General features: G+C 55.9%; 2 protein-coding genes across 5 annotated transcripts; both read left to right on the forward strand.

The window, feature by feature from the left end:
- Positions 1–321: 321 nt before the first annotated feature.
- LAMC3 (laminin subunit gamma 3) lies at positions 322–15,139 on the forward strand. 3 transcript variants are annotated; one of them, XM_072352391.1, is made up of 29 exons: positions 322–821; positions 3,305–3,438; positions 3,699–3,869; positions 4,251–4,381; positions 4,868–5,034; positions 5,193–5,381; positions 5,615–5,732; positions 5,810–5,908; positions 6,039–6,175; positions 7,304–7,417; positions 7,543–7,741; positions 7,900–8,012; positions 8,158–8,376; positions 9,358–9,546; positions 9,615–9,860; positions 10,055–10,208; positions 10,287–10,429; positions 10,502–10,680; positions 10,760–10,898; positions 11,210–11,415; positions 11,507–11,583; positions 11,741–11,875; positions 12,084–12,228; positions 12,338–12,499; positions 12,667–12,769; positions 12,850–13,049; positions 13,134–13,280; positions 13,441–13,540; positions 14,021–15,139. In XM_072352391.1, exons 1-29 carry the CDS (start codon positions 458–460, stop codon positions 14,263–14,265), a joined length of 4,725 nt encoding a protein of 1,574 aa, XP_072208492.1. In that variant the 5' UTR covers positions 322–457; the 3' UTR covers positions 14,266–15,139. The 3 variants fall into 3 exon arrangements, with proteins under 3 accessions (XP_072208492.1, XP_072208493.1, XP_072208494.1); XM_072352392.1 differs by having other exon boundaries at positions 12,341–12,499; positions 14,021–15,134; XM_072352393.1 differs by having other exon boundaries at positions 11,510–11,583; positions 14,021–15,134.
- Positions 15,140–15,660: 521 nt separating this feature from the next.
- Positions 15,661–27,500, forward strand: AIF1L (allograft inflammatory factor 1 like). 2 transcript variants are annotated; one of them, XM_072352950.1, is made up of 5 exons: positions 15,661–15,872; positions 19,788–19,854; positions 22,992–23,033; positions 23,976–24,138; positions 25,519–27,500. In XM_072352950.1, exons 1-5 carry the CDS (start codon positions 15,795–15,797, stop codon positions 25,604–25,606), a joined length of 438 nt encoding a protein of 145 aa, XP_072209051.1. In that variant the 5' UTR covers positions 15,661–15,794; the 3' UTR covers positions 25,607–27,500. The 2 variants fall into 2 exon arrangements, with proteins under 2 accessions (XP_072209051.1, XP_072209050.1); XM_072352949.1 differs by lacking the exon at positions 19,788–19,854 and having other exon boundaries at positions 15,763–15,872.
- The last annotated feature ends 66 nt before the right edge of the window (positions 27,501–27,566 follow it).

Raw genomic sequence — 27,566 nt, forward strand, 5'->3', positions numbered from 1 at the left:
TCAGTGAGGTGGGAGGAGAAAAGGGCACTGGAGTGATGCTTCAGAGCCCTTCACACTTTCCCCTCACTTCTCAGGATGGGAGAAGAATTGGCAACCCCTATGAATCTGAGGGGAAAATGTACAGGTGAGGGAATTGCTATGGGCTGAGCAATGGAGATACTCAGAGACCAAGGACTCAAACCCGCCCATCTCTAAAGTGATGGACCAGCTGGGAAGGTTGCAGCCTGCTCAGCCCCACCTGTGGGGCTCAGAGTGGCCTCGGGGGGAGCTCCAGCCCCACTACGGGCACCGCGCACGGAGCATTTGACGTTCCCAGCAGCATCCAGTAGATGGACCTCGGAGCGAGAGGAGGTGCCGGGCTGGGGGCCTGTCCCATCCCATCGCATCGCATCCCAACCCATCCCACCGTGTCGTGCCAGCCGGAGGAAGCTCAGTGCGCAGCGAGACGAGCCCCGCCATGGCCCGGCTCAGGGCGCTGGCCCTGCTGGTTATAGCGCTGGCCACTGCGGGCTCGTCCCCCTGCTACGACCCCCGGGGGCAGCCCCGCCGCTGTATGCCCGTCTTCGAGAACGCCGCTTTCGGCCGCGTCCCGCTGGTTACCAACACGTGCGGCTCACCGCCCGAGGATTACTGCCTGCAGATGGGAGCGCGCGATGCCAGCCAGCTGTGCCAGCGCTGCGATGCCGCCGACCCCCTGCTGCACCACAACGCCTCTTTCCTCACCGACTTCCACAGCCAGGAGGAGAGCACCTGGTGGCAGAGCCAGTCCATGGCCTTTGGCATCCAGCATCCCAACTCTGTCAACATCACGCTCCACCTGGGTAGGTGCGGGTGAGGGGAGCGAGGGGCGCTGGGTTCAAAGTGGGGGTGCCCCATGCTCCAGTGCAGGTTGTGGGGTGCAAGGGGGGAGGTGCTCTTTGCTGAGAGCTCATTGCTAAGTGCATCTCCTGGTCTGCTGCAAGGAGAGGACAGCAGTGCCCATGCATGTGTGCTGTGTGCTCCCCAGTTCCTCTTTGCAAGGCTGGTGTGGGTTCATAGAGAGGGAGGCGAGCAGGAGCCCTGCAGGCAGTGGTAGCAGAAGCCCCGTGCCCATTCATCCCCACACAGCACCGGGGATGCCATGTATATTTTAGGGGACCATAGCCTTGTAAATGCCATGCAGCTCTGGCAGGGTTCCCCAGCTGAGAGCTGACCCTCTGTTTTAAATACTGTGCTTGCAGGGTGTGTACAGCCTATGGGATCGTGTCTAGCATGTTAAAAAGGATCTTTTTTCCTGCATTTTGCTGCCATCTAAACTATCTTGGCTATTGGCCAGCACTATAAAACCTTGGTTCTTCTGCCATTGGTGTGCTGCAGTGAAGGGCTGTGGTACAGACAGGCAGCGGGTCGGTGTGTGCCCTGTGGGGTCACTGCGTTCCCAGCCCCCTGCAAGCAGGCAGATGTCTGCTCTGGGCTCCCCTGCACATGAGAGGTGATGCTGGAGCAGTCCCATTCAAGGCTGTGATATGGCACAGAGCTCTCTGCATCTCTTTCTGAGCCAACATTTCCCTTTTCATGTGTACTTGGGCTCCTGGTTCCTATGTGCCCCATATATCTTGCTACACTAAATAGTGCCTAGCACATCGCTGCCTGACCTTTTCCATCGCCTCTGGGCCCTAATTGCAGGCAATTTTTAATGTTTTAATGCTTACATGTGGGTTACAGAGGAAAAATTCAAATGTTGGTGCTGAATCCAACCCTGCTCCCCCAGGACACGGCCCCAAATGAGTCCTTGCACCCATGCCTGTAGTGATGGGGAGCTTATTGAATAGGGTGTAGGGTGAGCTGGACAAGCCCTGTGTTTACCTGTATGCTGTTGACTGGCATTAATTAGATTATCCTCCCTTGAATCTCACTTCTCAACAAGTCTTCAGCTGTGCACTACAGTCTGTGGGACTCAGACTGGATCACTAACCCTGAGCACTGTTGGGTTTGCCTTGGCATCAGGGAGGAACCCAACATATGTATTTGGTCACCATCCCTTCCCATTGCCACCCACACCCCTGTCCTGTGGTGTCCCCACCCCACAGTGTGCCAGCCCTGCACCCTGCCAGGGAGACATCATGGGCTGCACTCTGTGTTTCTTTGGAGGAAGTGGACTCAATTTGGCTGACAAAAGGGACTGTCTGGAAAAAGCATTCATCATTTGGGATAACCACAGTGCGCTTTCTCTGCCTGAGCTGCAGCCCCCACGTGGGCCCCCTGACCTCCTCCTTGCAGCAGAGTCCCTTGGGGCAGGGGCTGTTTATTGATACAGCTCCCAGCTCCAGCCCTCTTCCGACCCCTCTGCTTGGCCAAGGGTCCCGTGGGGCTGTGTTGTCTGGGAATGGGAGCCTGCAGGTCTGGGACAAGGACATCCCACCAGCATTGGTGCAGCCAAGTCCCGTGGGCTTTGGGGAGAGGTAATCCTGGAGCAGCCCAGCCATGCTGTCACTGCATCTTCCCATCCATGCTCACCTCAGGGCGGGTGGCCCATGTTCCATGTCCCAGATGCTTTCCCCAGTACCGGTAGCCAGGCTGGGCTCAGCTCCCCTGCAGCAAAGTCGCGGCACATATGCGACAGTATTCATATGGGCCCAATTAAAGGCTTGTTTTCCTAGTCCCGGAATAACCCCTCAAACATTCCCAACTCATTATCTTTTCAAATAAAGCCAAAACCTCGCAGCTAATTGTTTTGCTCAGTCAGGAGCGGGGCTGTGATGGAGCAATCCGCTCTTTGAGCTGGTCCTTCATCTGTGGCAATTAGGTGGTTCTGATGTTCACTTTGGTGTAGTTTCCCTCCCTATTTTTTTTAGCAGTTCTTTCAAGATATTTCAGAGCTGTGTTGGCCACCCCAGGGATCGATGTCCTCTGCTTGTCTTCAGCCCAACAAAGGCAGCAGCAAGGCCGGGTCTTGGCATGTGGCTCCCTGGAAATGGACTGCTCTTGACCCTCTCCCCGTTGCATGGGGGATGCTGATGAGCACCAAGACCTGATTGTTCCCAGCTGCTGCTCAGCCCCTGGCTTTGCACCAGCTCCTGGCCCACACCACCCACTTGTTGCCTTCATGCAATGACCCAAAGGTCGCAGTGGAGTCAAGAACTGATTTGGGGCTGGGCAGGGTTAGGGGGCATCCAGATATATAGATGGCAAATTCTGCCCACCCTGGGGAAAATGCCAGCAGCCACATGGGATGTAGCCCTGGGATGACTTCGGCCCTGCTATTGTTGGCCACCATCCCAACTGAGATGGGAAAGGAAGACCATGATGGTGGCTGTGTCCCCAGGAAAGTCCTACGAGATCACCTATGTGCGCCTGAAGTTCCACACCAGCCGTCCCGAGAGCTTTGCCATTTACAAGCGCAGCCACGCCGACGGCCCCTGGGTGCCCTTCCAGTTCTACAGCGCGTCCTGTGAGAAGGTTGGATATTAGGAAATTCCTTCTTTGAAGGAGAGGTCAGGTATTGGTATGGGCTGGTCAGGTATTGGTATGGGCTGGTCAGGTATTGGTATGGGCTGCCCGGGGAGTGGTGGACTCACCTCCCATGGGGCTGTTCCAGAGCGTTGGCGATGTGGCACAGGGATGTGCCAGGTGGGCACGGTGGGATGGGTTGGGGTTGGGCTTGAGGAGCTCAGAGGTCTTCTCCAACCTCAGTGATTCTATGACTCTATGATTCTAAGACCTACGGGAAGCAGCAGAGGCAGTACCTGCGGCCGGGTGAGAACGAGCACGTGGCCTTCTGCACCGACGAGTTCAGTGACATCTCCCCACTGAGTGGTGGCAACGTGGCTTTCTCCACCCTTGAGGGCCGTCCCAGTGCCTACAATTTTGATGGGAGCCCCACACTACAGGTGCCAGCGGGGTGGGAGAAGGGTGACAACATGGAGACCTGGTACCGGGGTGAAATAGTTGGGATATTAGGAAAAAAATCATCTCCAAAAGAGTGGTCAGGAACTGGCACAGCTGCCCAGGGAATGGTGGAGTCACCATCCCTGGAGGTGTTCCAGAACCATGGAGATGTGGCACTGAGGGATGCATCAGTGGGCACGTTGGGGTGGGTTGGGCTTGGGCTTGGGGATCTGAGAGGTCTTTTCTGACCTTAATGACTCTAGGATCCTATGAAAGGCCCCCATGCTGCCCTGCAGACAGGAAGGGAGTGGGAAGTGCCCTGGTTGGGGTTGGTACTGGTGGCCCAGGCCCTTCTCACATCACCTTCCCCATGTCCCCTGCAGGAGTGGGTGACTGTCACCGACCTGCTCATCTCTCTGAACCGCCTCAATACCTTTGGGGATGACATCTTCAAGGACCCCAAGGTGCTGCAGTCATACTACTATGCCATCTCCGACTTCTCTGTTGGTGGCAGGTGAGGGCTGGGATGGGGCTGTAGGGTGGATCCTGAGACTGCTTGGGGCAGCTCAAGGGCTTGAAATGCATTTTGAGGGGCAAACCACTCAGATGGGACACAAATGCTGCTGGAGGGGTTGACACAGCTGCAGCCTACAGTGGGGTTGGGAGCCACTGTGGGGTAAAGATATCAGCAGTGCTGCTCTGGGGTTGTGCTGTGCCCTTCTCCAAGCAAGGAGGTGGGAAACCAGCCACAAGACATCACACTCCACCCCACTGAGAGCTGCCTGCCTCTGGGCACAAGGGCTGGGTGGGCTCTGGGAGCCCCATTTGTTGTCTGAGCCCCCTGGGCTGGAGCAGCTGGAGCTGCTTAGACTCTTGCATGGGCCACCCTCAGCGTGTGACCTCCCAGCTGGGATTGCCTCGGGGACACGGCCACCCCAGCATAGCAGAGCGAGCACAATCCCCATTCAGCAGCGCTCAGAGCAACTCGGGTTTCCTGCAGGTGTAAATGCAATGGTCACGCCAGCGAGTGCGCACCGGATGAGGAGGGACGGCTGGTGTGTGTGTGTCAGCACAACACGGCCGGCACCGACTGCCAGAGCTGCCAGCCCTTCTACCAGGACCGGCCCTGGGCTCGCGGCACGGCTGAGGCTGCCAATGAATGCCTCCGTGAGTAGCACCCGCGTTGGGCACGTGGTGGTGGTGAGGAGCGCATCCAGCAAGGCTGCTCTGGTTGGGGAGAACCACAGGGTCCCCATCCACAGCATCACCCCAAGGACCCTCATGCGAGCCCCACGGCCCCAACCAGCCCTCCTGGCTTCTCCTAGCTTGCAACTGCAGCGGTCGCTCGGAGGAATGCTTCTACGACGCGGAGCTGTTCCGCCGCACCGGGCACGGGGGGCACTGCCGCAACTGCCGCGACAACACGGCCGGGCCCCACTGCGAGCGGTGCCGGCAGAACCACTACCGCTGGGAGCAGCAGGCCGCCTGCCAGCCCTGCCACTGCCACCCCGCAGGTGTGTGGGGTGTGGATGGGAAGGGAGGGCACGCTCCCATGCTCTCCAACCTTGGGTTGTGCCATTGGGCTGCTGCACCGCTGCGTTTTGGCAAGCTCAACTGTTGGGATTTGGGAAGAGGCTCACACAAGGGGTTGGGTTTGCCCTGCTTGGGGTGGGCTCCTTGCCGTGGCACAGGGTCACCCTGTCGCCTGCCCGCCTGTGGGCAGCTCAGGTTGGCTGTGTCCCTGCAGGTTCGCTGCAGCTCCAGTGTGACAGCTCAGGGACCTGCACCTGCAAAGCCAATGTAACAGGCTGGAAGTGTGAGCGCTGCAAGGATGGCTACCACAGCCTGAGTGAGGGTGGCTGCAGGTGAGGGGTGGCCTGGCCGTGGTGGGATATGGGATGGGACCAGGGCTCATCCTATCCCCACATCTTGGCCTGGCCAGACCTTGTGCCTGTGACCCTGCGGGCAGCGTGGGCGTCTGTGACCCCAACACTGGGCACTGCACCTGCAAGGAGAGGGTTGAGGGGCACCTGTGCAACAGGTAAGCACTGTGGGATGAGGATGGGGCCGTGGCTCCTTTCTGGCCTGGGATCAACCCCTGGGATGCCACTGTGGTTCCCTGTGGCTCTACCTGCCCCGTGCCATGTGCTCTTGGTTCATGCCCATACCAGATGCCAGCCCGGATGGTTCAACTTACAGCCCTACAACCCCACTGGCTGCACCAGCTGTTTTTGCTATGGCCACTCCGCCGTCTGTGTGGCAGCAGATGGCTACGAGGTGACCCACATCCACTCTGACTTCAGGGAAGGTATGGAATTCCTGGACATGGGTGAGGTGGAAGATATGGGCTTGGGCCAGGAAACCTGGGGTGTTAGGAAAGGCTGGGGCTGAGCATCCTTCCTCTTTGGGGCTGGGTACCCTGCTCTGGAAGTCACTGGTGTTGATGGTTGGGAGGAAAATTTATCTGCCTTTTCTCTATTTTGCTGTCAAATCTCTGTTTTTGCCCCCAGCTCTACAAGGGGCAGACTCTCCCTCAGGGCATCCCTCCATATTCTGTCCGTGGCTTAGGGGAGCACTGCAGGGCTGGGCACACCAAGGACTGCCAGAGCACTAAAAAAGGGTCAGAATGTCACAAACAAAAGGGATGGAGGGAAATTCTCCCCCTTGTTCCCTCCTCTCCCCACCTGTGGCCAGGCTAGGGCAGGGCAGGAGGTGGGCTAAGGGATCTCCCCATTGGCATCCAGGGATGTGTGTGGATGTGAGATGCTCAGGGAAAGCATGCCATCTGCCGTGCAGCAGGGGCACAGTACGGGCACTCACTGTGGGTACAGACACACGTACCCATGTGGGGTACCCATGTCCAGCTCTGTATTGCCTGCACCCTGAAGTGCAGACAGAGCTGAATGCACACAGCCAGCATTTATCCTGCTGGCATTTAAACCCCTCTGCCAATTGCTGTCCTGTCTTGTGCAGCCTGGAAAGGAAACCAGGCTTCATGCGGTGTCTTTCCCCCTTCCTTCCTGTGGTCTCGCCAATCTGGGACTTCTCCTTTAGGGAGGGCACGGCAGGGCTGGAAGAAATAAATAACTGTTGAGAGCGGGGGAGAGTTTCACTGATTTCCAAAGGAAACCACCATAATGCAATTACACCCCGTCCCTCGCTGTGCTTCCTGCACATTCCAGCCCACGGTGCCGCAGCACAGGCAGGGGGGCAAAAGTTTAAAGATAACAATTTCCTCCAACTCTAAGCAAATAAACAGAGGAGGATGGGGGGATGGGGGCAGCCAAGGCCACTGTGAGAGCACAGAGCCTGGGTGAAGCAGGGTGCTGCAAAGTGCTGGTTCATGGGAAGGGATGGAGCCCCAAAAGCAGCACTGGGGGTTCTGGGGGTATATGGGGAGGGGGGACTCTCTGCTCTCCTTTGTGCTGTCCCATAGGGCCAGAAGGCTGGGCTGCAGCTGCGGGGGCTGTGGCAGTGCCTCTGCACTGGGCTGATGGGGAGATTGGTGCTGAGTGGGTTGAGGAGGAGCCGCTGGACCTCCGTGCACCAGGTATGTGCTGGACTCCTGGGGTCTGCTCTGCTTTCTGTGTCATCCCATTGCCAAACTGGGACCAGAGGTCCCAAAAGAGAGATACATCCACATCCTTCAGATTTTCTTCCCCTTTCTTCCCACAGAGAAGTTCCTGCAGAACCAGCGTCTGAGCTACGGGCAGCCCCTGACCCTGCTGCTGAGAGCAGAGAGGAATGGAACCAGGGCAGAGAGCGGGGTGTTCTTGCATGGGGTCCAGCTGGTGCTGGAGGGTGAAGGGCTGGAGGTCACCATGTCCAGCAGTGAAAGCCGGGCACAGGATGGAAAGCAAGCTGTCACCTTCAGGTGTGCCGTGGTGCTCTTTGGGGTGACTTTGGGACACTGAAGCTCTGTGGTGGGGGTTGAGATACCGTGGGTTGCTCTGTGTGCCCGGGTTGCTGTTTGAGAGCTGAACTGTTGGGTAGCTGAGCTGAAGCCTTCTTCCCACGCTCCTCCTCCAACAGGCTGCATGAGGCAGAGGAGGACACAGAGCCTTTGTTGTCAGCCTTCAGCTTCCAGCGCCTGCTCTCCAACCTCACCGCCCTTCGCCTCCGTGTGAGCCATGGCCCCTGGCCAGGTGGGTGGCTGTGGGCAGTGTCCCATAGAGCTGGGAACAGGGGAGCAGCAGTTAAACCTGTGGCTTTATGGAGCATTTCCAGGCAGGATGGGGAGCTGGGAGCATTGTCCATGCCCCATCCCCATGCTGCTCTCCCCCATTGCAGGAAGGCTGTGGCTGAGCCAGGTGCAGCTCACGTCAGCTCGTCACGGTGCAGGCACACGGGCAGGATGGGTGGAGGAGTGCACGTGTCCCCTCGGCTACATTGGGTCCTTCTGTGAATCCTGTGCACCTGGCTTCAAGCGGGACATCCCCTTTGGTGGCCCCTTTGTCACCTGTGTGCCCTGCACCTGCAACCAGCATGGGGACTGCGAGCCGCTCTCAGGTGCGCACCCGGTCCCTCTGCTTGCTGGATCACAGTGTGCATGGGGAGCACATCTGTGTCTTTGCTTGTTCTGAGGAATGCTGGAAGCCATCCTGAAGGTCAGGGAAACACAGAGCAGAGGCTCAGAGATGCTGCCTGGCTCCCTGTGCGTCCCTACAGCAAGCAACAGCACAGACCAGTGCTGGGAAGAGATGGAGATGAGGTGATGCGTGCAGTACCCAGATGGAGACACTGGCCCGGGCACATGGAGAGGAGCAACAGAACTTTGTGGGCAGGATGGGAAGGGCTGGAAGAAACAGTTTGTTCAGTGTGTGCCCCTGCTCTGCCAGCAACACACGACACCAGGCTGCAGACAGCCTGCATCTCACTGCCGAGCCTTGGGATCTGGGACGGAGCTTAGATGTCCTGGCCCATACGCTCATTCCTTGTGCTGTTTTTTCCCCTCCTTTCTGCCACCTGCTTTTCCTTTGCTTGCCATTGCCCATCTCTGCCTAAACGTGGGGAAAATGGAAACACGCCCATTCCCTCCTGCAAAACCTGCCTGCTATCACCTGGCCCCCTCCTCCTCCCCCTCCATTCAGCAAAGCATCTGTGTGGAGGCGGGGGTCCTTGAGCATCCTTCCTCGTCCTCCTCCAGCTCCCTGCGGACGGTTGTGACTCACCAGTTCGGCTCGAGGAGACGCTCGCTCCCCGCTGGGTCACGGCCGCCCGCTTGTTTTCCATCCCAGGCTGAGAGCACGGCAGCCCGGCGCTGGGAAATGTGTTGTCCATTACTGCAGGCGCCGGCAGACTTGGGGCGCGATGCTGGGGCTGCCAGCACCCACCTCACGCCTGCACAACGTCCTCCTCCTTCAAAGAAGAGCTGGGCAAGGAAGGGGCGGGGAGGAGGGGGGAGAAGTGTGACTGCACACAAACAGGGTGGCTCCTTGGTTGGAGCTGCATGTCCCTCCTGGCACCACATCTCCATTTCTCATCTCACAGGGCACTGCCACTGCTTGCACAACACGGAGGGTTCCTCCTGTGAGCGCTGCAGCCCCGGGTTTTATGGCAACCCCTTCAATGGACACCCCGATGACTGCAAGCCGTGCCCGTGTCCAGGCCACTCACCCTGCATCCAGCTGCCCAGCAGTGGGGAGGTGGTGTGCACCCACTGCCCTCCGGGGCAGAGAGGTAAGGATGGGGTATAAGGAGGGGGCTACGGTGCAGCTGGATCCCCTGGCACACTTTTTGCTTTGCAGGGAAGCGCTGTGAGCTGTGTGATGATGGATTTTTTGGGGACCCCTTGGGGCAGAGGGGTCCCGTGCGTCCCTGCATCCCCTGCCAGTGTCATGGGAATGTGGACCTCAGTGCCGTGGGGAACTGTGACTCCGTGTCCGGGCGCTGCCTGCGCTGCCTGCACAACACAACAGGAGAGCAGTGCCAGCAGTGTCGGCCAGGGTTCTATGGGGATGCATTGGCCCCCAGCCCTGCTGGGAAGTGTGCACGTACGTATGGCTGGGGCTGGCCCTGCTGCCTCCACCCCAGCCCAGACCCTCCCAATGGGGTGGGCAGAAGGGATACCCACTGGGTTTAGGGTTTGGGCAATGGGCTGTGTTAGCCATGAAAGCTCAGCAGTGGGCTTCTGTCCCCTTTCTGCACTGCTCCATGTTGGGATGCAAGCAGCATTTTGTCTCCATAGCGTGCAACTGCAACCCTGATGGCTCAGCCCTGGGGCTGGAGGGCTGCGATCCAGGCACGGGGCAGTGCCTCTGCCTCCCACACGTGTTGGGCAGAACCTGTGGGCAGTGCCAGCATGGCTACTATGGGCTGCAGCCTGCCGTGGGCTGCAAGAGGTGAGTGGGGCACAATGGGCACCCTGTGCCTTGCTCCTTAGTGTCTGCTCATTGCTCTCTCTGCTCCTTGGTGCACAGCTGTGAGTGCCACCCAGTGGGTTCCCAGGACAGTGGGTGCCATGCAGTGACGGGGCAGTGCTCCTGCCAGCCGGGTGTCACAGGGCTGCGCTGCGACAGATGCGAGCACGGCTTCTTTGGCTTCTCAGCCAGGGGCTGCCGAGGTACTGGGGAGGGCAGCTCAGCCCTAAGCGTGGGGCTGGCAGCTGTGGTGTGACATCTTGCCACTGTTGTAGCATGCAATTGCTCCCCACTGGGCTCCACCAGTGCGCAGTGCCATGAGAACAGCACCTGCCTCTGCCACCCCGGCTTTGTGGGCTACAAGTGTGACCGCTGCCAGGCCAACTTCTTCCCTGACCCACTGAGCTCCAGCTGTCGGCCGTGTCCAACCTGCTATGGGCTGGTGAAGGATGAGGTATGCCCCATGCCCTGCCGAGGTGGTGTGAAGCTCCAGCCCTATGCTGCACTGCCATGCCCCCATGTCTCACCTGCAGGTGGAGCGGCTCAGGGTGAAGCTGCAGGAGGCGGAGCATTGGCTGCAGGACCCGGGCTGTGAGCTCCGCCTGGGGCAGCCCCCTGCGATGGGAGATGCAAGCCGGGGAGATGGGCTGAGCACACAACACCTCCTGCAAGGTATGAGGCAGCCCCACTTGGGCTGGGGAGAGGAAAGCCTCGTGTCACCCCTGCAGGGATGCTGGGTGCTGTGACATGATGGATGGGTGCAAGGGGGTCCTGTGTTAGCAATGGGATGACTAAGATGGGGAGGACAGCCCTGGAGGGCAATGGCACAGAGCACTGCAGGGTGCTGCAAGCCAATGCCAGGTGCAGATTGGTGCCTTTTGGTGGGCAGGGATGAACCCCACAGCTGTTTTGGGGCAGCCCCAAGCACACATGGGGGCAGCACAGCCAGGAGTTGCACTAAGCAGCTGTTTATATGTCCACAGGTGCCCAAGCCATGCTCTCGGCACAGGCGGGAAGGCTGTCAGGGATGCTGAGCACTGCACAGGGCCATCTCAGCAATGCTATCGGGGCTACTGGCTGCTCCAGCCATGGACCCTCCAAGACCTGCACGCTGCTGTCAGAGATCAGGGCCGTGCTGCAGTCAGCGCAGGGGGAGATCCTGCGCGCTGCCGACACTCTGGTTGCCACGGTGCGGGCTCCTGATGGCAGCGGCTGTCTTGGGGCAGCAGATCCATGTGGGTAAGGCACTGGGGTCTCACTGGTGTTGTTTGTATTGCAAGGAGATTCCTCAGGAGATCCCCCTGCTGCCCGCCAACTGGAGTCACCGGGCAATGGAGGCATGGGAGCTGGCAGAGAGGTATGTTGGGCACCACAGTGACAGCTGTTGTGCTGGGACCTTCCTGGCACACACTCATGGTTGGTGGTGGTGGAAACAGGGAAGCCCAGAGCCTGACCCTGTCTGTTGTCAGCATACAGAGACCGTGACACCTCCCCATGTCCCCTTGTCCCTGCAGGCATGGAGATACTGCAGCACAGGTGGAGGCAGCAGTGAGGAGGGCGCTGGGTGCTTCCAATGCCAGCCATGAGCTCCTGAGGACACTGCTGGAGGGGAGAGAGGCACAGGAGGCAGAGCGGGAGCTGGAGGCTGGGTGAGGAGCTGGCAGTGGTGGAGGGGCAGGGCAATAGATTCCCTCCCCCTTGGCCTGGGGATATCACCGAGTCCCAGCAAACTCATTGCACCGCAGCATTGCAAAGTGGAGAGCCAGGGTGCTCCATGCTGGGGGTGTTTCAGACTCCTTCCCCGTGTCCCAAGCTGCCACTTGTGCTTTGAAGCACTGCTTGGCCCTGTCTGTATAGGTATGAGGAAATCCAGCGGGCATGGAAGGAGCTGAGTGCTGGCATAGAAGAGGTGGCAGTGGAAGCCAGGAGAGCTCTCACAGCCATCCAGGAGGCAAACATGGGTATGGCTGAGAAGCTTCAGCAGGTGGCTGCTCCAGGGCAGGTGAGCAACATCCAGCTCCTGTTTGCATCCCATTCTGTACCCATCAGTGTTGCTCCCTCTTGTGCTGGGAGATGCCCTCCTGGAGTTGTTGGTAGCTCTATACCCACAGCAGGTGCTGCTGGTGCAAGCTGGGGCCCTAGCACAGGAGGTGGCAGCACTGGAGCAGACAGTACAGGCACAGGAGCCAGCAGCTTGGCAGAGCATCTCAGCATCCCTCAGCATGGCAGCTGGGCTGCACCAGGACCTGCAGGGCACTCAAAGCTTTGTACAGGTAATCACTGCTCAGCCATGAAATAAATGATGGGGAAGCCCTGTGCCAGCTGGAGCTGTGGGTATATTGGGTGCATCTTCCTCTTGCATCCCAACTAAGGCACAGGGCTGGAGCTCTAGCAGCTCTTTGCCCTCTCCCCAGCCTCACTCCTGCCTTCCCATCCCCAGCTCCGGGACCGGGCTGGCTCTGCTCATGATCTGTCCACCTCAGCAGTCTCGCAGGGGAAAGCAGTGCTCTCCAGTGCAGGATCCCTCCTGGGCAGCTTGGAAGGTAAAAGGCTCTGGGGAGAACATTTCTGCTCACAGCCTGGGTGCCCACAGTGGGTGCCCAAAGGTTGGGTGTCCCTGCAGGCATGAGGAAGGCTTTGGGTCATCGGAAGGGTCGTGCTGCCCTAAGAAGGAGAATGGCTCAAGTGCGGGACAGAACGATGGTGGAGGCCCAGAAGAAGGTTAAACAGGCAGAGAAAATGCTAGGAAACTCCTTGTCTGTCTCCAGTGCAGCCAGGAGGAAGGCAGGGGAGGCTAAGCATGCTGCTGAGGAGAGCAGTAAGGTCTGAACAGAGGGATGGGGGTGAGGGAGGAGGACCCTCACTGTTGTCCCCTGGGGTGACTGTCCCCACCTCTGTCATTGGCAGAGGGTCCAGGCTATACTGCAGGGCAGCAAGCAGGCTCGCAAGCACACCAGGATGCTCACCACGGCTGTCAACAAGACCCAGCAGGAACTGTCCCAACAGCAGCACATGGCTGAGGAGCTCAGGGAGAGCCTGGAGGAGGCAGAGCAGGTGAGTCAGGTCCCCTCATGTGGCTGTATCCTGTCCAGGAGCTTTGCAGCACCAAGCATCAGGAGCAGCACAGAACAGGGAATGCCTTGGGGCTGTTCCTTGCCTGATCCAGCCAAGGGTCACCGGTATCCCTGATCCAGGTGTCTGTCTGTGTTGCAAGGTGGGGACGGAGGTGAGCGAGATGGCAAAAAGCCTGCGGGAAGCCCGGGGCTCACTGATGGCAGACATCGAGACCCTGAATGATCTGCTGCACAGTCTGGGTGAGGGCTGGGAGCAAGGCCAGGGCTGTGACCCTGGTTATGGGGCTTTGGGTATGCTGGGGGGTGTGGGGTCAGGGGTGTGCCAGTGGGTTATGGGGTTGGGGATGGGAGGTCCCACCTGTCCAGGCTCAGCTGGATGCCCTGCACCAGAGGTGGCTCTGAGTCCCAGCAAAGCTTCTAGTGGGGCTGTCAGGGAAAGCTGTTGTGTAGAATGAATTGGGGTGTGCAGAGCATGTGCTCATGCCTGGTGTGTGGACAGTGCTTTTCCTTGTCACCTCCAAGAGGAACAGACTAAGGTAAGGGCTAGAAATCATCATCCATACGTAAGAGAAAGATGTGCCCAGGCCATGCCTGGAGCCACAGTTCCATTTGCTTATCTGTGATCGCTGCTCTGCCTCTGTGCCCCGCTGCACCCACTCTCTCCCTCTCAGCATCCTGCCCTGCTCCTGTCTCTCACTTTCACTCTCTCATCTCACCCAGGCGGCTTGGAGCCGGGCATGCAGGCGGAGGTGGTGCTGGGGGCCGGGCAGCTGCAGCTGGAGCGGCTGCGATTGCGGCTCGGTGCTCCAGGAGCCCTGGACACGCAGCTCGGGCAGCTGCAGCAGGAGGCAGAGCTGCAGCAGGATAGGATCCGGGCATTTGAGAGTGACTTGGTGGAGATCCGGGCCGACAAGCAGAACCTGGAGGACATTTTGCGGAGCCTCCCTGAAGGCTGCTCCAAGTGACAGCAATGGGTCCCTGGCTGCTGCCCCGACACCTCCCATCACCCTCAACAGTGACCAGCAGAGTGAAGGACACCCACTCCATCAGCATCACCCCTCCTGCTGCTCTTTACATACAGTATTGCACTCAGGTTCTTACCCACACTGGTTCTGACTTAGCATCCCAAGTGCCCCGTGCGTAGCTTCAGCCACCAGCTCCATCCCTCAGGCCAGGAGACGAAGCAGCCACAAGGGATGGATGAGGTGTGGACAGAGCTGTCACGGCATTGCTTTCACCAGGCAGAGAACAAAGAACTGTCACCAGTCTCCTCCACACTAGACACAGCCCTCCATCCCTCCTTCCCCACTGCAGCACAGAGGTCTTCTACAGGCTGGAGCCCAGTCCGCTCATTAACCTGCTTTACCTGCGCTCCTCTTCTCACAATGCTGGAACTCAGCTTTGCTGAAGTCTAATGTGTTGCTATTTGTAAAACTGTTGCCACAGACCTTAGATTCCCCCAGCTTCATCTTCTGCTGGTCCAAAGGTCTGCAAAGGGCGCAGCCCTGAGCAAACCCATCTCCCCCCTCTGCCCAAGCAGCATAATGGTAAGTGCTCCACGCTGAGCAAAAGCAAAGCCATGCAGCAGCAAAAGCACAGTGTGACGTGACTGGGCTGAGAGGCAGGAAGTCACAGGCACTTCTGTCTCCCTGAGAAGACAATTACATGCCTCTGCTCAGCCCACCAGCTTGCTGTTGAGACAGAATAATCGAGCTCCTGCCTCGTGTGCATGGCTGGAGATGTGGCTCACCCTCCCTCCTGCTCTCCCTGGCACTCTGTTTTTCAGCCGGTGACACTTGCCTACAGCTGTATCCATTAAAAGTTCTTCACATCACACGGAGCTGCCCGTCCACCCCGGTTGCAAGGCAGCAGGACGGGCACACACAGCACATGCTTCTGCTTTTTGCAGGGGTACCCTGGGGTTTAACGCAGCTGTGGGGCGGTGCGGGGCACTGCTTGCCACCCCCTACTTATAAGAACGCTTTAATACAGCTGTTGGAAAAATGATGTCTCACTGAGAATGCCGGGGATGCGAGGGGCTGAAGGCCGCCTCCTGCCTTAGATCCCGGCCGGGACGCACATGGATGCGCTCCCGTGCGAGGTGCAACACGCACCGACGTGCTTTGCACCAGCTGATCCCAGATAGCAACTGGGAGCGCTGCGGCCCCCGGCACCCCCGGGCTGTGCGCTAGGGGGAGACCGTCCCCTTCTCGTTCCCATGCCGTCCTCCCCCCCCCCCCGTCCTCTTCTCGACCCTCTTCGGCCACGTCCCCCCCGTCGGGGAATACCGTGAGCAGAGTGGGTGCCGCTCTGCTGTTTTTTCACTTTTTCCTTCCTGAAATCTGTACTTCCCAGCGGATTTCCATCCCGCGGACACCGGGCTCGCGTTCTCCTCGGAGCGGGGAAGGGGTTAACAGCGGGGGCGGGGGCCCTACAGCCCGGCCCGGCCCGCCCCTACTTAAGGCGGCGGAGGGGAACGGGGCGGCTTCGCGCGATGGCGGCTCCGCGACGGCCGAGCGGAGGGGGACTGCGGAGAGCCCCGCAGGACGGGCGGCTGGAGGAGATCAATAAGGTGCGGGCGGGGGGCTGCGGGAGGGTCGGGAGTAGGTGGATGGAGCTGCCAGAGCTACCCTGAACTTGCGGCAGGTGTCTCCTCGGAGGAGATGGACGGAGCGGGGTGGGAGCGCTGCGTGCGGTGGTTCTCCATCCCCTCTGTCTATGGGGTTGTCCTCCGAGCCGGCTCTTCCCCATCCCATGGGTGCTCTGCGCTTCGTGCTGTGGAGTTCCCTTTGGAAAAGCACCTGAGCAGCCATAGGAGCTGTTGTTCCTCAATCTCCCCTCTCTGTGTAAAGTGCTTTTAGTTCCTCTCTTGGCTTTTGCTTCTCGGCTCTTAACTCTTTAATCACAACGAGGGGAACGTGGAGTTGCTGGGTGACCTGCAAGCTGTGGGCGGTGGGAGCACAGCTCCTGGATTGGAGCAAAGTGTGCTGAGCTGCATGCTCTGGGTAGTGGGCTCTGGTGGGGTCCCTTCCCTGTGTTTGGGATTTGCCCCATTCCAGCCTTGGCCTGGCTTATGGTGTCCTTCTTGGTTGAGAGCCATTCTGAGGGTGAAAAGAAGGTTTTAACCTTGAAACAAGATCACTTAGGGTCACTTTTGGGTCACTTTTAAGTGAGGCTGTCAATGCCTTGCTGATGCAGGCAGTGGCCTCTTTGTATTGGTGGTGGGGAAACTGGAGCTACACCAGCTGGGAGCCCAGAGGAGGCAGTGGGCTTGCTTTCCTTTGTCCTTGTATTAACTGGGCAAGGAGAAGTGCCAGTGTGTTCCTCCCGGCAGGGCTGAGAGCTGAAGTGGAGGTTATGTAGGTCACTGGGGAGGGAATTAGGTGATTACAACCCAGGAGGTGCTGCAGGGTAATAGGAACACTTGGCTAAAATAGAGCCTTTGAAACAGGCTGAAGTAGGTGAGGTGTTTTTCCAAGGGGGCTGGTGGTCTTCAAGCATTCCCACAGAGAATGCTGTTCACTTGGATTGGGAAGAAGGCTGCTGCACCCATCACTGCAGTTCTGTTGCTTCAGGGCTGTTCTGCAGCCTGGCGTGGGCTGGGTATGAGACCCTGCTGTGGGGCTGAGCTGCAGTGCTGTGTACACTGCAGAATAATGCCCAGTGCTGTGCCTTGAGTCTCCTCTTCCTCTCATGTAGGGCATAAGCTTCTAGTTCTCTCAAAGCAGCCATTGGTTCTGGCAGGCTTTTCCTCTGGGAAAGGTCTGGATGACAAAAAAATGAAGCAAGCTACATAACTTCCCTGCTCTTTTAGATGGGAGCTACTTATTTGTGTCCTTGCTGTCCTGTGTGTTTTCTTGGTGCTGGGAAAGGGGGTTGGAGCAGTTAGAGCTTCAGAGCAGCTGCCCTCAGACCCCAAGCAGTCATTGCAGCATAGCAGCTCTGGGTGATGAACCCCATGGTGATGCACTGTGCTCGTTCTGCATGCTGGTGGTGGGTGCTGCTGTGAGAAGCCATGCAGGGGGAGCAGCTCCTTTCTCCCACCCAGCTATAGTTGGCTGACTGTATCTGGAGTCAGGGAGGGGGCTTCCCAAGCTTTGACCCATCCCAGGGCTGCAGACCAAGAGAGCTGCTCCTCATAAGAATGACTTCCACGTTCCTATCGGGCGTCATCTAATTGTCTCATCACAACAGATAGCTTTTGCCCAGCCCTGTTTTCCTGGCTGATTTCTGCCCCAGAGCTCTCACTCGGTTAAGGGTCTGGAGTGCAGACATGCTGCTGAAAGCCAGCTGAGCCTGGCGTTGGACTCTTCCTTCCAGCCTCAAGAGCTCCTCTGGGATCTCCTCCTGGCTGTTCCCATCTTTCTGGGAATGGCAATCACATTATTCTGCCTCGTGCATGAAGGTGGCAAGCCTAATCCAGCACAGATTAGTGTCAACCTGGTTTCACCTCCTAATGCGCCAGGCTGCGGGGAGCTCAGCCTGGTGGGGAACAGGTGCTTGCTGCTCATGTCCAGGACAAGCATGAGCATCCCTTGGCCTCTTCCCAGCTTCTGCAGGCAGGGATACAGCCATAGGGGAGTCTGGCTTCCTGGTTGGAGCCTTTCTGGGGAGTGAGGAAGGATCTGGCATTGCTCAGGTGTTGTTTTCTTTTTGGCAAGTAGCTGAGGTTTGTGTGGCTGGATTTCCTTGCCTGGATATGTCTCTTTCTCCATGAAAGAGCAGGAGCTGGGGAGTGGCTGGGCTTATTTTTAAGCAGTTCTTATTAATAGAACAAGCCCCTTAAAATGGGAATGTTAGCAAAGGGCTCTGGGAGGAACTTCGGCCTCTTGGGCTGTGATTGAGTCACTAGCCCTGGGGACTGAATTCCTGTGCACTATTGTGAGCTCTGGCCTTATCACTGTCGTGGGGCAGCTTGCATACAATGTGCTGGCTAGAATGCCTTTGAACTATACTGCTCCCTTCAGTCTGGAACAGCTGAAGCTCCCCTGTGAGTGAAATGCATGGAGTCTGAGTGCCAGGTGTACCTGCTGACCCCCAGCCTGCTTTGTACCCTGCTGTGAAACCCTGGGCACTCTTCCTTCAGCCACCCCATGGAGATGCAGCTGTCCTTCTGCTATCCCCTGCTCTCCTCTCTTATCCCCTGTCCTATCCATGTGCACAGCTCCAATAGGGTGGGAGGGAGCTGTGACCTGGTGATGCTCTGGCTTGATTTTGGTTCTCAGGGAGGTTTGGCAATCCTCTCTTACAGAGGCTGTTCAGTGAGTAACACGACTCTGCTCTCCGGTGACTTCATTGGGCTGAACTCAGGTCTCAGAGCCCAATTGTCCCTTTGTGCTGGGCTGGCACATGATATCCCTGGGTAGAAATAGCTGAAATCAATAAAAGCAAGTTGGCTGAAGAGAATGAAAGAAGGAACTGGGAACACTGCTATTCCCCACAGCATTCAGCTTGAGCTGATGCCCATGGTGTGGGAGAGAGCCTGTGTCTCACGGCTTTAGTTACCAGGGTTGCTGGTGTGCCTATGGGAGTCTGTAAGGTAGCAGACACATTGGTCCGGGTGGGCTTCCTGGGAAACCTTTGGCTGCACATAAAAACGTGTCTGAAGGAAGGGGTTGGGATGGTGACATTAATCACAAGTGATGCTGTGCCAGTACTGTGCTACCTGTTGTCTCATAGGGACCCCATCCTGCCTTCATGAGCATGGATAACTAACTGGTGAGCAACATGCACAGAGCAGGGAACAGCCTCAGCTCTCTCCACTCGGGCCTCTGGAGGAGCTCTATGCTGGACGAGCAGTGCATGAGCTGTGCAGATGTTAATGACTTCTGCTCTGAAGAATGCAGTGTTGTTTCTGAACACAGATCGAGTCATTAAGTTGCTGGAGTGGGGTGGTGTGGGAGGGCAGGAGCAGGACCACGATGCTGATGGGGCACAGCGGTGAGGCTGGCAGGGCATGCTCTGCTCTGTGCTCTCATGCACCTGGAGCTTTCAGAGACTGGGTTGGGACAAGCAACCAGAGCTGACCTGGGATTTGCTCTCCAATTCTGAGCAACATAACAGGGAAAAATGAGTAGACAGATAAATGGAGCCCTGTTCCTGCCCTCTCAAGTGCATGGTAGTCTGCAGACTTTGCATGTACCATCTGCTAGCCCTCAGTGTTGACCCAGGAGTTTAAAACCTGAGATGAGTGCTCTTAGCCAGGAACAGGAGTCCTTGTTCAGAATAGAATGTGCTGTGCGTGCTTTGAGCAGAGATGCCGGGAGCTGAAACCTCGGATGAAGCATTATGAGGGATGTTGTGCACTGGAGGCAGTTAATGGCAAGGTATGGATGGGTTGGACTCATTTTTTAACCCTCTTGGCACTGTTGCTCAGATGTGGCTGTCTGGGAGCTGTGTAGGTCTCCTGGGCAGTGCTGTGTGCATGCACACCCTCAAGGCTATTTTCCTTTCACTAACCTTAGGGATACTTAATTAACTGTTTCAGGAGTTTCTCTGTGACCCAAAGTTCAGTGATGAGGAAGATCTGGAGGAGAAGCTGGCAGTGTTCAAAGGTGAGAACTGGTCGTCTTGTCTCCCATTTGCTCTCTACAGATTCATTTCCTCAGCACTCCTCTCTTACCAGCCGGAGATTTCTCTGCTGAATTGAATAACAGAAGGGACTGAGCTGAGATGGAAACCTCCCCCTTATCACTGGGATGCAATGAAGCTCCTTGGAGGTGCTGTTCCCACCCGAGTCCTTGTGCTTCCCCCACTTGCTCTCTCAGGGCAGGGACATGTCACCATGCAGACATCCTGCCTGCAGGCGGCGGCTGCTGCAGAACCTGCGGCGTGGGAGAGCCCCCAGAGGAAAGCTGCTGTCTCAATATTGAGTCAAGCTGGTTGCTGTCATGGACGAGGCAGTAGCTGGTGGGAGGACTTCTTCCCTGCATCCTGAATGAGCGTTTTTCTCCCTCAAAGTTTCTTCAACCTGCTTTAGTTCTTTCCAAGGCTTCGGTATCGGAATCAACAGCACCAATGTCTCCAGTCCTGCCCAAAGCGTGTCCAGCTCTGCCTTCAGCAAGTGTGTGGCTTAGGTTTGGGTATCTGCTGGGCTGGGGGCTGGAAGAACAGCTCCAAAGCCTGGTTCTGCAGAGTATCCTCTGGAGTTTGTCCCCCAGAATACTTCAAGGACAAAATCTGGCTGTTCTGAGTGCAGCCGGTTTATTCCCAAGCAGTGGTTGAATGTAGTTGTTTCCCCCATGGCCTCTGGGAAAACATGCCTTCTATGTCAATGTCCTGCAGGTTTGTCCTCAGCCTGGTTCCAGCCAAACCAAACCTGACCTTGCTTCCATTTCAGGCGTTGTCTGCTGTTTCCTTGTGAATTTTGGCTAGAAATTCTAGTGTGGAGAAAACTGGCTGGGGTTTTGCCCTGCTGGAGCCTTCTGCACTCTCCATCCTTTCTGTTGCCCTCTGGCTTTCACTCTTTGCTCTGAGATGGCTTCAGAACACATTCACCTGCTGTACTGTGGGGTCCTCTGTGGGCTGCACACAGAGATCTGCTCTATGTGGGATGCAGGGGGGGCTGCCTGCTCCATTGTGGGCTCTCCCAGCTGCTGTTGCAGAGCTTTTTCTCTTTCTTAAATATTCTTGGAGTGCAACCAGCATTACTTGTGGCTTAGCTCTGGCCCAGCAATGTGTCCTTTATGGAGCTGGTACATCCTCAGGTGGATGTGGCCCCTCTGCTACCAAAGCCTTGCCATGCAAACCCAACCCAGCTCTGCAGTCCTGCACAACTGGGGCTCTTCAGGCATTACAGCCATAGGTCATGAGCACAGAATTCCCTGTAACAAGAACCCTTGGCATCTCTTTGTGCTGCCTCCTGAGTTTTCCTCTGTGGCTGTCCTGCTCTGCAACACCGCCTCCATCCTGTCCAACAATGGCTCATTGTGTGAGGGGAGAGCATTTCTCTGCCAGTCCTTCTGCTCCCCTCCCTCCTGGTAGCCCCTCTGCACTCTGTAAGTGTAGTTGCACTTGGTGTTTGTGTGAATGCAGTCGAGGGGGAGGGACTGCAGCACAGCTTTGCCCCACCAAATCCTTGCAGCTGGGATGGGAGGGAAAAACAAATGTGTGAGCTGAGGCTTAACACGTGGTGATGTAAAGCTCCTCTGTTCTCCATGCCTTTGGCTCGGTGTCAGCTGAGGAGAAAGGAAAGCATGTGCTGGGCACAGAAACGGCAGAGCTGGGGTTGTGTACCCAAGCACTGACCCCTGCCTGGAGAGGTGGCAGTTCATTTGCACAAGGTCATTGCAGTGCAGGGAGGATATCAAGCATTGCTTTGGCCCCTGAGCACGTGTGTGACAGCCCCAGTTTCATCTGGAATGAGTTGCTTAGTACTTTGAGAGAGGCGCTTGTCCCTGTCTGAAGCACACGCTGCTTTGCTTAGTGCCATTCCTATAGCCCGTTCTGTTGAGCCCAGGACAGCAGTCCACCACGTGAAGCTATGCCAAGCAGCTCCTCTGCCTCCTGCCTGGGGCTGCACACCAGCCTGGTTCACCCAGCACAAGTCCTGGGGTGAGCTCCAATGTGTGAAATATCCCTGCTTGCCTTCAGCTCCTTAAATTAGCCTGCCACTTCTCAGTTCACGCTATTCTGCTTGCTGGTGTCCCTGGAACCGAGGCAAAAGGATTCTCCCCTTTGGGGAGTGGAGCAGCCTGGGAGCTCTCAACTAATTTGAGTCCTTAGAGGCTCTTCTGGGGGCTGAGTGCTTAGCTTACTGCAGGGCAAGTGGAGATCTCTCCAGCTGTGCGTGGATGGATGATGGCAGCAGGCATCTTGCTTTTTTATTTAGCAGAATTGAGGTGATGGAGGCAAGGAGCCCTGCGGTGCAAGGAGCCGTAAGGTCTGAAAGATAGACAAATCCTTGCCTGAAAAGCTTGCAGTCTAAATGGGGAACAGCTAGCAAGGGAAAGGGGAGGGTGGGAAATGTAGGTGTGCCTCTGCAAAGATCAGAAGCAGCACAGGACTGAAATCCTGCTTTACTGGCTTAGTTGAGTGCTCTATCATGGTGGCATGCCAGCTTTCCTCCTGCAGAGCTGTCTAGGCTGCTGTCTGCAGGCTCCGCGTTTCTCTGAGGATGCTGGAGCTGCCTGGTGTGGAGAGGTTTGATACCAGGCTGGGAGGGCAAGCAGCAGTTGCCCTCTTCATGTGGTCCTTGAGCATCTCTGCTGGCAGGTGCTGCTCAGGAGCACAGCATGATTGGGAGGGCCGTGCAGTTTGTCCCTTGCTGTTGCAGGAAACACGTCACTTAATCCCCTCCTAATCCGATCAAGATTTGTCTTGGGTGTGCTCAGGGTTTTGCTTTTCTTGCAGCTCCTCTGGGAGGTTGTCCTGGAGCTTTGTTTTTTCTGGCTGGAAGCCTTTTAAGGCTACCCATGGCTAGCTGATACCTTGTTCTCATGCCAGTGTTTTCTTCCAGCTCAAACAAAAGCAGCCACAATTAAAGAATGCTTAACGAGTCTCTGGACTTGAGATAAGGGTGCTAAAACCAGGTCTTGAGATCATCTCCCTCTCTGAACTGCATCAGTCTGTGCCCAAACCTCCTGTTTTACTGCTCTAAACAGGCAGTGCTCCAAAGCCTTGTTGTCCCCTGCTCTAGGTCTCCCTGCCAGAGCAACTCTGACCCATTAACTTGCTTTTGTATCTCTTCCAGAGAAGTACATGGAGTTTGACCTGAACAACCAAGGCGAGATTGGTGAGTGACACAAGGACATTGTTACGGGGCTGGAAGAGCAGCAGCCCACTGAGAGGGTTGTCTGCTGCTGGCTGCTGCTCCCCTTTGTAATTGTGATACTGGGGAGGAAAATCATGGGCTGCTCTTGGGAGGAGCAATACTCAGCCATCTCCAGAGTAAGGAAGATGCAGGGTGTGGGTTCTCCTGGGCTTTGCCTGGCTGGAGGAGGAAGCTGTGTCAAACCACGAGCATTTGTGGTGTGGAGAAGCACTTGTTTGCTGGGAGGGAAGTGGAGGGAAGAAAGGGAAGTGGAGGGAAGAAAGGGAAGTGGATGTGTGGCTTGGCAGGGAGGACCCTGTTTTAGAGCTGGAAAGCAGAAGTAAAGATGCAGGTATCTCCAGGCCTGGAGCAGGCACCTGAAGGCAAGCGCTTGCATTTAGCCCTTGCAGGAGGCTCCTGCCTGGCTCCCTTCCTCCACCAAGCCTTGAAATCACCCTGGGGAGCTGGAGGAGCTTGGCCCTGCTGTGCTACCCTTCCGGCAGGGAAGGGGCTGCAAGTCTCTGGTCTGGTGAGAGCAATGGAAGGAAACGACCTGCAGTGCTGGGCAGGAGCACTTGTTCCCAGAGCCTCTCTGTCTCCAGCTTTAACCTCAGTGTTGCTTTCTCCCCTCTGTATCCTTGTGATTCTTGGCACTGCTTTCTGAGCTCAGTAGTGGTGTCCCTACATGCCTCTTGAGCACTGTTCTTCTGCAACAGTATGTTTTTCTTTTATTCTCGAGCTGCATGAATAGGACGTGCTGTTCCTTGCTGCCCATACAGCAATGGGGCTGCACTGAGGGCTTCCCTCTGCTTCAGCTGATAACTTCATGCCATCAGCCCTAGCAAGGAGGTGAGCTGGGAGCTCCAGGTTGGTCCGGGTGCAATGTCCTTATCTTTCAATAGCACTGATGCCTCACTTTTGCAGATCTGATGTCTGTCAAAAGGATGATGGAGAAGATGGGTGTTCCGAAGACCCACCTAGAGCTGAAGAAGATGATCTCTGAGGTGACCGGAGGGGTTAGCGAGACCATCTCCTACCAGGACTTCGTTAATGTGATGCTTGGCAAACGCTCTGCTGTACTTAAACTGTGAGTGCCATCCAGGAGGAGATGGGGGAGATGGAAAGCAGCATCTCTGCTGTCTGGCAGAGCTGGAGCTGCGCCTATTGGGTGGGTGCAGTGGGAGAGGAGGACCTTGTGCATGAGGAGGGAGGCCATGAGCAGTAAAAGATGGTCTATGTGACTCCTATAACCCACAGGATGGTCCCTCCCTGCCTGATTTTTTTGCAACTTGGGCTGTAGGTGGATAGAAGACACCAGCTTGGGACAGCTGGCTTGTGCTGGGGGAGGTTTGCTCTGCTACCAGCTGTCAGCACTCGCCTCCCACGGCCTCCTCTGCCCTCTCAACAGGGCTCTCAAAGTCTTGCTGTAACAAATGGCTTCCCACTGCTTACTTGGCTCCTTCTGGTAGCAGAGTGGGTTCTCTTGGCTCCATCTCTGCCCCATTGAAGCCTGCCTCTTCCTTTCTCAGCCACAGAGGCTGATCCTGCTTTTGTCTACAAGCACCATGAATAGGAGCCGCTTCTCTCCATGTCCCCTTGCCCCTTTCTGAAAGCAGCTTTAAAAAGGCAGCCAGCTTTCTGGGCAGGTTGGGAGGAAGATGTTGGAGCGTGTTCTCTCTGAGCTGCTACGTTCTTTTGGCAATCTCTTCCCTCCCACTCAGTACCCTGTGTGTGTCTGCATGTTGGGATGCCCCTTTTCCAAGCGTGCACTCTTCTGACAACTTTGCTCCTCTCTGTATTGAAGCAGGCTGAGCCTGCAGCCGGCCCCACATCGTCTATTCTTTCTCCCAACTGCAGCAGCTTTCACAGATGGGTCCCTTCTTTTGCTAACAAACAGATGCCCCATTGTGTGCTGAGCAGTGTTTAGAGCAGGAGCAGAAATGTAAAACTCGTCCCAAGAGCAGTGCACTCCTTTGATCCAGTTTGGCAGCTGGCATTCCCAGCGTAGCTGCAGTCCTTTGGGAGGAAGACAGCACTGGCTGTTGCAAAATGCTTGGGATTCTTCTAGCTACTGCCTTGCTCCTTGTATCGGGCCCTCTTTCCTGGCTGTAATTGCTGTTGCTTCATTTAGCTTTTGAACGTTCTGCTGGATGCACAAGGTGGGCCAGGAATGGTTCTTGTTATCCATCAGGAGCACGCAGTGTGCACCTGGGGGATTTCGGAAGTGGCTGTCTAAATAAAACATGCTAATCCTCTGGGCTCTGAGAGGAAAACCAGCAGAGGCTTTGGGAACGCGCTCCCTGAAGCTACTGGAAAAGCAAAGCTGAGCTGGCAGTACTGCCCTCTGTTGGCTTCTGTCCTCTGTAATTATCAGATGGCCATAGCATTGAAGGTATGATAATCCCACTCTCAGTGATGAGTAAAGATGCACCTGCTTTTTTAATATGTGTTATCTATTGTTTTGCAGGGTCATGATGTTTGAAGGAAAAGCCAATGAAAGCAACCCAAAACCTTCCGGTCCACCTCCGGAGAGAGATATAGCCAGCCTCCCTTGAAGAAGACAGGCTGGAAAATTGGCACTGTTTGCTTTGCTGGTCTGTAACAGAGGTTACCTGTGCTTTGTTACTCTCCACTGTGAACAGTCCTAGTTTTCAACTAACCTGCCTTAGAGGAACAGCAAGGGAAGCTGGTAACCCCAGCTTGCATCTTTCTGCAGCATCCCTTAGCTAACTTGATTTTCTAGACAGAAGCTGTAGTATAATGTGAGACAAAAAAAAAAAAAGAAATCCAGTGATCTTAACTCTTTCCTGTGCCCTTCTTACATTTCTCAGCTAAGAAGGAGCTTTCCACCCAGCTGATGGATTCAGAGCTGTGCTTGTCATAACAGGTTCCTGAAGAGCCTTGCTATCAGATAGCGGCTTCATGGGTGCAAATAAGTGCCTTCTGTTCTGTCCTATGCTTCCTGACTGGAGTCTAGATCCTAGTCCTGGATCCGTGTCCTCATCAGCCCCAGGAGCAAGTTCTACACAATCAGCATGGGATGTCTCTGATGTGCCTGGGTCCTCTACTTCTGGAAGACCTTTGTCAGCTGCTGAGGTTGGGATGTCGTAAGGGAACACTTCTCACTGAATTTAGCAGCTAAAGGACATTCATTGGGCTTCACCTTGAACCAAGTGCTTATCAAAGGTGTTTAGATTCGCAAAAGTCACTGCCTGAAGTCCCCACCTCCCTGAAAGGCAGTAGAGCCACTGTGCTCTTCTGTTCTCAGGCCAGTTTTCTGTGCCCTTCCTTTGTAGTTTGCCTTAGGACAGGATCAGAGCTAACCTGTCAGCAGGAACATGCTCTGTAAGTAACCATGCAGACAGCGTCCTGCTAGCTCCTACTAGAAATAAGATTAGAAATTGTGTCCATTGTATTAATTGCTGGCTACAAGGCAAAGACAAGAACCCTCCATGGGATGCTGTGACCCAAATGCAGACAAACTCAGGGGTGACTCTGCAGCCCTGATGCATAAATCCAACTGAGCCGCGACTACAGGAATAAGTTCTGCAAAGTCTGTTTCCATCTAAGGAAAAGCCACTGGCACATTGCTGTTTTTAGCTTTAGGCCCTTCCCTCTACCTCTTCCTGGTTTGGGTTCGTTCTGCTTTTCTTGGCCTATGAGACTTGTTCATCAGCCATAGCAAAAGAGGCAAGTAGAAAGTGAGAGTTGATCTGTAAAGGGGCAAGCTACACCAGCAAGTGGGGATGATTAAAGCTACTGTGGGATCCCCTTTCTGATAAAACGACTTGGATCAGACCAGGAGCATCATTGCTGAACAGGTTGTCTGTCTGTCCAAGTGTAGAAACAAGCCCACTGTTGTTATGCCTTTGCAGCCCCTCAGGAAGGCTTTGAGGGGGAGGTTGGAGCTTCAGTTAGAAGGAAGCAAGGTGACCAAACTGAGCCCTGTGAGCTTTTCCAAACCAGTTGTGGATGAGGATCTTCCTTCACGCAGCTGCTCTCTTTGACTTTGCAGACCTCTCTGCATGTGTTTCAGCTTGATCCTGTGGGGACTACCAGAAATACTTCCCTGTTGTATAAACCCTAAAGCTTACCAACGAAGGATGGCTGTGAGTGTGGACTAAGCACAGGGGCTGTGCTGCCCACCCTCCGGTTACTGCAGTGAATCTATGCACAACTTCTGGAATCCAGATGTTTGCTCTTTGCCCTTTCCCCGTTATTCTTAAACGTTCTTGGCAGCTTTCAACTTCTTAAAATCAGTTTAATAGGTTTTTTAAAGGAAAACGCAGATGATTAACTTGACTAGGCTTATTGTTCCTGCCAAAGGCTGCACTTTTAAAGAAGAAAAACATTCTCACTGCTGTCCGCGTGAAAACCAAAACTGTAACGGAGAGACAAACTGTAAGAGCAGCACCAGCCTGCTTTAAAGACTGAAAATAAACCTCCTGAAGCCAGGCTGTGTCCGTGTGTTTAGTTCTGTTTCTCTGAAGTTTGGTCCAGAAGATCGGTTGCAGA

The sequence above is a fragment of the Excalfactoria chinensis genome, chromosome 18 (genome assembly GCF_039878825.1).
Source record: "Excalfactoria chinensis isolate bCotChi1 chromosome 18, bCotChi1.hap2, whole genome shotgun sequence".
In the NCBI taxonomy this organism is placed as follows: Eukaryota; Metazoa; Chordata; class Aves; order Galliformes; family Phasianidae; genus Excalfactoria; species Excalfactoria chinensis.

Coding starts and splice junctions, on each gene's coding strand:
- AIF1L (XM_072352950.1), top strand. CDS start 15,795: ATGGCGGCTCCGCGACGGCCGAGCGGAGGGGGACTGCGGAGAGCCCCG. Junction 15,873..19,787: donor GGCTGGAGGAGATCAATAAG/GTGCGGGCGGGG, acceptor TAACTGTTTCAG/GAGTTTCTCTGTGACCCAAA. Junction 23,034..23,975: donor GAACAACCAAGGCGAGATTG/GTGAGTGACACA, acceptor TCACTTTTGCAG/ATCTGATGTCTGTCAAAAGG.
- LAMC3 (XM_072352391.1), top strand. CDS start 458: ATGGCCCGGCTCAGGGCGCTGGCCCTGCTGGTTATAGCGCTGGCCACT. Junction 5,909..6,038: donor GAGGGGCACCTGTGCAACAG/GTAAGCACTGTG, acceptor TGCCCATACCAG/ATGCCAGCCCGGATGGTTCA. Junction 6,176..7,303: donor CCACTCTGACTTCAGGGAAG/GTATGGAATTCC, acceptor GCTGTCCCATAG/GGCCAGAAGGCTGGGCTGCA.